Here is an 8311-nt window from a genome sequence, read left to right as displayed (position 1 = left end):
AAAGAGTGTATTCCCTCAGCATGTGATGTAGTTGCACACATGTGTAGCTCTCCTTTTTCATTTCAGCTAGAATTATGTCTGTTCTGCTATTTAACTACTTTGTAGCCCTTGGATGAATAAAAAATGCCTCTTGATTGCTCACATGCAGTCTGATTATTCCAGGAATAATAGTTTCTTGGAGAAAAATCCACTGTGGAATGTTTGTCTTACAGAGATTTAATTGACAGTTCTGTGCTGTCCCTCTTCTAAACAGTATTCCAAAAAAAACCCCAAAACCTTCACCAGTTCATCTGAGGCAAGGAGCTTTACTAAACCCAGATGACCTCTGGTCCACGTGACTTCATTTGTTCCTCCCTTGGCTTTGATTTGGTTGTGGGTTTTATTTCTTCCCCTCCCCACCTTCCCTAAATGTCAGGCTGTGGCATAAAATTGCATGCAAGCATTGGGAGCTCTGGAACAAGCTCCACGTATCTCTAAAATCTTAATCCCTCCCAATTCCCCTGTCACTTGCCTAGCGATTGTCCCCTTTCCCTTCCCAGTGGAAGTCTGACCTGTGATAGACCTAATCTTGTCCCTTGTGATTTATAGCAATGCATGCACTAGCGGTTGTAGTCATGTACGTAGTGTAGTCTGTGACTGGAGAATAACCTGCCTGCTCCTCTCTGATTTACTCAATAAATCATTAGTTAAATACTCAATGGCACAAGATGGTTGGAAGCAGGTGAGTCCTCTTAAAATCAGATCTATGGAAGCCAGAGTTGATTCTATTTATTAAGCTGGTTTTAATCTGAAGCTTCTGAATTGAGACATGGCTATTTCTCAGCAGTTTTTAAGCGATTAGCTCGCCTGGTTGGACTGTGTTCGTGTTGCTTTACCTGTGAATTGCAGCTGCAGACAAGGTGGAGAGGGAAACTCCATCCCTAACAGAGAGTCTGCGTTATCTGGGAAAAGGACCAGTCTAAGGGAGCAGGGAGCTCATTCTTCACCGTATGCTGGTTTGGGCCCACTGGACTGTGGTGTTGGCACTGGCTTCTTAGCCAATGACCAACATCTACCTGACTGAGCTGCTTACGCTTAACAGCTTGTGGGATGTTGTTTTCCAACATACTTCATTCCAAAACTTAACGTTCTGACTGCAAGCATTGTGTTCCCAGTGATGCTCCACTGAAAAGGAGCAAGAAGAAGAAAATCTCAAGATGTTGGTCTGTCTGGCAACACCAGACCAACTCAGAAATTGTCGATTTCCCAAGGGCAAAAATGCAAAAATGGATCTTACTTACAGAACAAAACTAGGTGATGTTCTTCCATTCTGATTGGGGTTTGTTTTTTTTTTTTCTTCCCGTTCCTAAGCTGCAGTAAGAGCAGTATGAAGGATTTTCTTATAACCTTGAAAACTCTCTCCAGCTAACCTGGAGTAGAAGATGAAAACTTGCTGTCTTCCTTGAGAAAGAACTTCAACCATATTTTGTAAATGCCATTAAGCTATTAAATTTTAAGGTCATTTAAAAGCTGACCATATGAAAGGGTGCACATACTCCTCTACATGAGCAAGAAATAACAACATCCATCCCTTATACATGCAGTAAAAGAAGGGCAAAGGTTTTTCTGTAGTAGTATTGCAGCCCTTTGTTCTGTGTCAATTTTTAACATTATAGAAACATTAAATTAGGTATTTGCCTAAAGAAAAGCTGGAAGTGACAACATGGTTCATAGCAGGACTTTGGTCTCCAAGTCAGGAGATCTGGGTTCCATCCCTGACCTTGCCATCTGCTGTATGACACCAACCGCGTCACTTCCACTTTCTGTGCTTCTCTTCCCCTCTCGCCTGGTATCTGAGATTTTCTTTCAGCAGATGCAGGAGTGTAGGGCACAAGAGAAGCTGGATCTTGGGCGCTATCCCAGCACTTATTGCAAAGCAGCAGAGGGTATTGCAGTGATCGTAACACTGCTGCACGGGCCTTGGCCGACTTCTCATGCTTGTATGAAAAGTGTTGGATGTGCAGTTTTAGCAATGCGGTAATGTAGGATGTTGATATGGGGTTAAAGAAACCAGAAGCTTAACTTCTGATCTCCTTTAGCTGTGGAAAGTCCTGGAATGCTTCTGCCCTGTGTAACAATACCCTGTTGTGATTTCTGGTGGGGACCTACAGAAATGTGTAAAACCAATTTGGAATGTGTTTGGTATGAAGTAGCTGATGTTGTCTAGCCATATTTAATTATGCACCAGTCGCTTATTGATTAGTATCTTGACTCTTGGTTCTTTCTATTTGTTGTACCTGAAATGCTTGGGGAGGGAATTCTCTGGCACAGACCCCCAGTATGAATAATACTTCAGATTTCTTGTCTTTTGTGATCTGAATGAGCAGCATTCTGGGACTATTCTACTAGCCCAAAAATATTTGGGGAGGAGTGGGATGACGAATTAATTTCAAACAGCTTTCCTTGATTGTTACGTTTTCTTCGTCCTGTCTCCCACCCTCTCTTTAATGCATCTTTTAAATATGCCTCTGTTCTTTGGCTGCGTAGCTGCCACCGTGCCTGAGCAGCGGACGGTGACGCTGGATGTGGATGTGAATAACCGCACGGACCGTTTGGAGTGGTGCAGTTGTTATTACCATGGCAATTTCTCCCTGAACGCTGCCTTTGAAATCAAGTTACACTGGATGGCGGTGACTGCAGCTGTTCTTTTTGAGATGGTAAGAGTCCTCGTGTTCTAGGGGGCCACAGCAACGCCTGTCTGGCCTCTGTGGCCCTTAGACTGCCGCAGACATTGTCATGGGAAGTATTAGGAGAGAGGCAGTGGGTTGGATCTGCCCTTATTTTCATAAGTAATTTTACTGGTGGTTGTTTGCATTTCTGTATTTGGCCATCATTGATCATGCTATCTGTAGGCCTCCTGGCTGCAGGGTGGGGTTCTGCTTTCAGTGGGTTTCATACGCAGTGTGCAGAGAATAGTACGGGTCAAGGCGATAAATTTAAATCCTCCTTAGGAAAAGGTTAAGCACTGAGCTGTGCCTTTAGAAAAGGATCTGTTTCACATTGTGTTCCTTATATCCCCCAAACAGAAAACTTTAAATCTCAGTGGAGTTGCTTTCATGACAGGGCTTCTCCAGGCAATGTATTCCTCCTGTTCAGCAGTGCTTTCTTGCCTTTTTTTTTTTTTTAAATTTGCTGTAAACATTTGCATTGAAAATGCAAGTGTTCTGTGTCACTTTTTAATTTTTAGATTTGTTGTGTTTTTTTTTCTCTTTGTGGTTTCTGCCAAACTCAAATTATTTAACATCAGGATTTACCCCACCCAGCCAGACAACACTAGGTGATTGCTTTTGCTTTTATTTAAAATCTATTCTACTGTTCCAGTAAAGCAGCAGTGCTTAGCTACTGATAAGTAGGCTGCATCAGTTCCTGAAAAATGTCCTATTTAAAGTGCTTTCTGATTGATGTGGCACTTCAAAAAGGAAAGCCTGATGTCTTACACTCATACTGCTTTGCTTACGAGGATGCTTGTGTGCTTGCCATGCGAAGCAAGCTGAGCCTGTGGAGAATTGAGCATGTCTGATCTGTTCTCAGGGAATGAGTTGCTCTTGTGCACCTGAGTGCCCTTTTTCAGTTTGACGTCTGTCATATGATTCTTTATGGGTTTTTTCTCAGGTTCAGGGGTGGCATCGGAAAGCCACATCCTGTGGTTTCTTGCTAGTTCCAGTCCTGGAAGGGCCGTTTGCTTTGCCCAGTTACTTGTACGGAGACCCGCTTCGAGCTCAGTTATTCATCCCACTCAATGTTAGCTGCTTGTTGAAGGAGGGTAGTGAGCATCTGTTTGACGGTAAGAAACGTTCTTTCGTTTACCCCTTGGTGTACTTTTCTGCAAGCAGGTTCCTTCTGGCATGTACCTGATAGGAGGAACCTCCTTTCCCAGAGATGCGCTAGCTGGGTGAAGGGCTTGGGTTACATGTCAGCAGCCGCCCTTCCTGAGGGCGGGCACTGAGGAAGCAGCACTGGCAGCCTCATCAGCATGCAACAGTGTATGGAGCTGGCAGCCAGAAGTACCACGGCAAAGGAAGGGTGGTCTCTGCGGTGATCCTTGTGTCCAAAATGTTGCACACCTTCATGGAGCCTGTACCAAGTAGCTATTCTCTTTGACATGATGTTATACTCTGGGGTCTGTCTTACTGGTAGACCCTGCCCACAGCTGCTCTGCATTTGTATCCTGCATTTATTCTCCCCCTCAGTGAGAAGAGGCTCTCAGGACTGCTGTTCTCTTTTTTTGTTGTTGTTGCCATGGTTACATTCACGGTAAGAGTGTTCGCACATGAGATTAAGAGCTAGAAACCGCAGTCTTCTTTTCTGCAGTGTGACCTCGCCCTTTTGAGTGATGCTGTTGTGGTAAGCTCAGGTGGAAGCTCGAAGATGAGAGAACTCTGTCCCCATCCAAAGAGAGGCAAAATTGCATCTTGAGAAGGGACAATTAGCGAAAGGATCTCTCTTAAAATAGTAAATATGATAGTTTTCTTTATTTTTGTTAACCCTTGACCCAACGTCCAGATGTAGAAGAGTCCATGACAAATCCATGTGCCGGGAGGTCTGCATAGCCCCACTGACTTTGAACTAAGTACTTTCAGACCACTCTGTGGTGATACACAGCAGCCCACTCTCCTTCCTTGCCCTCTTCCACACACCCCATTATGTTCCTCTCTGTCTCAAGAGGAAAAAAAAGCTAAAATCAGGGACAGATCTGCTACTGGAGTGTAGAAGACACATCTCTAATAAGATGGCATTCAGGAGACAGCTGATGGAAAAAAGCGACTAAAAGAAATGGTTAGAAAAACCAAAGTGCACAGAGGTCTTCTGAGGAGCACTGAAGTCTTGCAAAAGAAAGAAGTGAAGTGGCTTTACTAGGTAGTTGTTACCTTTTTTGTTTGTTTCAGGCTTTGAACCAGAAACATACTGGGACCGTATGCATCTCCTCCAGGAAGCAATAGCACACAGGTATGTACAGAGCACAGTGACTGAAAGGTTCCTATTTCCCAGGCTATAATGTAGGATGAAGAAGTGCACTGAACAGACACTGCTGAGTTGTGGAGGTTCTGTCTGCCTCTGAAGTCTGCTTGCAGATTGTTGGACTAAAATATAACTGGAGTGCCTGGAGGTGGTTCTGTGGATACAAGGGGCAGGTAGATAGTGTTTCAACCATAGCAAACCATACTCACCTCCTAGGCAGGGCATTGTCTTTGGAAGATGCCCTGTTAATTTAAGTTAGAAACAGATAAATTGTAGGTAGAGTTCTTTCTGAGAAGGGACAGTTGTTTCCTTCATGTGTACTTAACACAGTCTTGAACCTGATGACAAGCAGTTGTTGACAGTCATCTATCAGGAGGTGGGGATGTGAGCTGTACGTAGGAGTTGGGCCCTGTTTAAGAAAGAATTGTTGGAAACTTTGTGTGCTTGAGCTGCCAGTTCATTTCGTGGTGCTGCTGCCAAGGTCTTTTTCACCATGAAGGCTGCCTTTCGTGATACATTTGAGCTTAGAAATAAGCTTTCCATTAGCTTAGAAAGAAGGAGAGGAACAAGTATTCTACAAACAGCAAATTGTCAGGTGAGCTGCTTGAAGTTCCACATGAAAAAAAATGATGTTACAGCTTGAAACCTACCCAGGGAGGTCTGTCTTGAGTATTGCTCTTCCCTCATTCATGTGCAGCTGCTCCATTTTGTCAGAGACTGCTCAGTGCCCTCCCAAACTTAGCTACTGATGCTCTTGTTTCTGGCATGAGTTAGAACAGAGATCAGTGTGGAGTTACAAGCTTTGACACTGTGCCTAGCAGGGGTGGAGAATATTTGGAGAAGCTCAGCCTTTGAGATAGTGGAAGATTTTTACCCAGTGCCCCTGCCTTGGGCTGAAGGAATCCTTCAGCTAGAGTGGCTCTTTTTATATTTATTTTTTTTTTTATTTCCCTGGTGTTTGTTTCTCCAGATTTGGATTTGTGCAAGATAAGTACTCTGCCTCTGCTTTCAACTTCCCAGCTGAGAACAAGCCCCAGTATATCCATGTCACAGGTGAGCAAGATTTTGCAGGCACAGGGGAAAGGAGGAGGCTATTATAAATAGAAGAACCATTTTACGTGCAATTTATGTTTTGTCAGTGATGTTGGTTCTCATTATGTCCGTAGTCAGATGACAAATGTATCAGCCAACGCCAACCAGAGAACTTGGGAGGCAGCATGGAAAGCACCAAGTGTTGCTGTGAATCACTGGCATTGGTTTGAAATTCTGCTTTATAGTGTCTCTGAAACTTTTCTTCTGAGAGATCCAGAAATAAAATAACCTAAGGCAGAGCTCATTCCAAGTGCAGTGTAAATAAATGTATATCTAAAAGCTAGAAGGAGGGAAAGGTGTTGGGACAAGTCTGTGCTCTATTCTCGTGCTTAAGGTCAGTTGTAGATGCATCTCTGCCTATACGTGCTGTGTGGGAGGATTGATAAAGCATTTAGGATCCACTTGCTGTCGTTATTATTTGTCATAAATGTTGGTGATCTGTCAGCACTTCTAAGCAAGCTCCGTGCATGTTACAATGAAATAACTTGGTATGTTCAGAGGGATTGCTGAGATGTGAAGACAATGTCAGGAGGAGAGAGCTTTTGGAAAACTGCAGAAGAGAATGGAAATTGATGTAAAGTTAGAAAGATGGATCAGAGTCTACGTCTTGGCTTCATTTCCTTCTACCAAGAGAAAGGCAAGACTTAAGTGTGCTCTCTCCCGGTGTTGTAAATTGCAGGAAGAAGCAGCATGTAAAAGTGAAAGAGGAGAAGCATATCCCATTTTATCTTGCTAAAAGGCAATTAAATGACACTCAGTCCAGTTTCCTTTTCAGAATTCAATGAGTCAGCTACCAGTTGTAGGGACTTAGGTCTGCCTAAGACTAAAGCCTTGTCTGTTTCCTCCAGGAACGGTGTTTTTGCAGCTACCGTATTCCAAGCGGAAATTTTCCTGTGGGCAGCAGCGACGCCGGCGCAATTCCACCAGCTCCACCAACCAGAACATGTTTTGTGAAGAGCGCATTGGCTACAACTGGGCCTACAACACCATGCTGACGAAAACGTGGCGTTCCAGTGCCACTGGGGATGAGAAGTTTGCTGATCGGTTGCTGAAAGACTTTACAGACTTTTGCTGGAACAAAGATAGCCGGCTTGTTTTGTTCTGGACTGATTGTCTAGATAAGATGAATGCTAGTGCTCCATGAAATAGGGTTATATCTCTTAAGGAGACAGCTAGAAGCTTTACCTTGTGGCAAGGAAGTAGAGGTGAAGTAGGACAGGAAAAAGGCCTTTCTGGATTCATCTTGAGGCTCCAAAAGGACCTGATCAGTATGGCTGTTGATATTCAACAGAATTTGATTAAGCTGTTGGAAAAAGAATCTGAGCTCTTGGCTTGCTGATATCCATCACCTGACCTCAGCTTGGTTTCAAGCAGCTGCAGTCTTTGGTTGCCAAGACTTCAGTTAGAGCCGAGGTAAGGGAGGGAGAGTGCAAATGGTTTTCAAGGGCAGTTGGATTCAGTGCAGAGCGTGATGGCAGCAGCTTGGCATCACTGGAAAGGATTGATGCCGTTTGCATCCGATGTGCCTGACAGCAGCCAGCCTCTTTCCCGTTTGAGGTGTACCTGCCTGGTTGTGTGAATATGTAAGATAAGATGTGAGAGACACTTGTTAAATTTCATACATGAAAATAAGTAAAAATGCAGAAAATCAAGTGACCTGATGTTTTGTTGTAACTCCAGACAGCAACAGAGAATTAGGGAGTGAAGGTGAATAATTGTCAAAAGGAAATACTGCTGCTTATGTCCAGCATGATAATGAAATGCTCAAAAGTTCAGTGGTGGGGCTTTGTCCTTTCAGCATCCAGGACTTTCTGTCCCCAGCTCTGGGTCTAGAACAGTGTCACACAGCAGGAGCCAGAAGCCAGTTACTGTCCCTCAAGGCCAGCGTCCAAGCCTAAAGAGAAATCAAGGGCGAGTGAACACGAAATGGTGATGGTCAGAGGAATGAGGACGATTATGAGCAGTTTCTTAGGATATATCTGCAGGCAGCACAGTGAAGATGCCCACGCTCAGTTATGTAGTTTTTTGCAGAGAAAGCTTGCCAGTGATGCGTGGACTTGGCACGAAGTGGGGGTTTAGGGCGAGTTCACGACCTGCACCCGGTCGTGCTCTGCGTGGGGGAGGCTGCTGACTCCCGCGGCGGGATCGGTGCTGTTGTTATCTGCCCTCCATGAAGTGAGGTCAGCGGAGCGCTCACACACCCAGTGGTGTTCAGACCCAA

General features: G+C 44.4%; 1 protein-coding gene across 5 annotated transcripts in view; it reads left to right on the top strand.

The window, feature by feature from the left end:
- The window catches only part of DEPDC5 (DEP domain containing 5), a 44155-nt gene extending 36427 nt beyond the window's left edge, over positions 1-7728 (top strand). For all 5 annotated transcript variants that reach the window (XM_009865474.1, XM_009865473.1, XM_009865472.1 and 2 more), the window contains 5 exons: positions 2527-2696; positions 3652-3823; positions 4926-4986; positions 5969-6051; positions 6939-7728. In XM_009865474.1, the coding sequence (XP_009863776.1) occupies positions 2527-2696; positions 3652-3823; positions 4926-4986; positions 5969-6051; positions 6939-7234 (782 nt within the window). In that variant the 3' untranslated portion in view covers positions 7235-7728. The remainder of the gene's footprint in view (positions 1-2526; positions 2697-3651; positions 3824-4925; positions 4987-5968; positions 6052-6938) is intronic.
- The last annotated feature ends 583 nt before the right edge of the window (positions 7729-8311 follow it).

This window comes from Apaloderma vittatum, unplaced genomic scaffold, assembly GCF_000703405.1.
Source record: "Apaloderma vittatum isolate BGI_N311 unplaced genomic scaffold, ASM70340v1 scaffold22392, whole genome shotgun sequence".
Lineage (NCBI taxonomy): Eukaryota > Metazoa > Chordata > Aves > Trogoniformes > Trogonidae > Apaloderma > Apaloderma vittatum.
The sequence above is the reverse complement of the archived record's forward strand: the minus strand, read 5'-3'. Positions and strand labels throughout refer to the sequence as shown.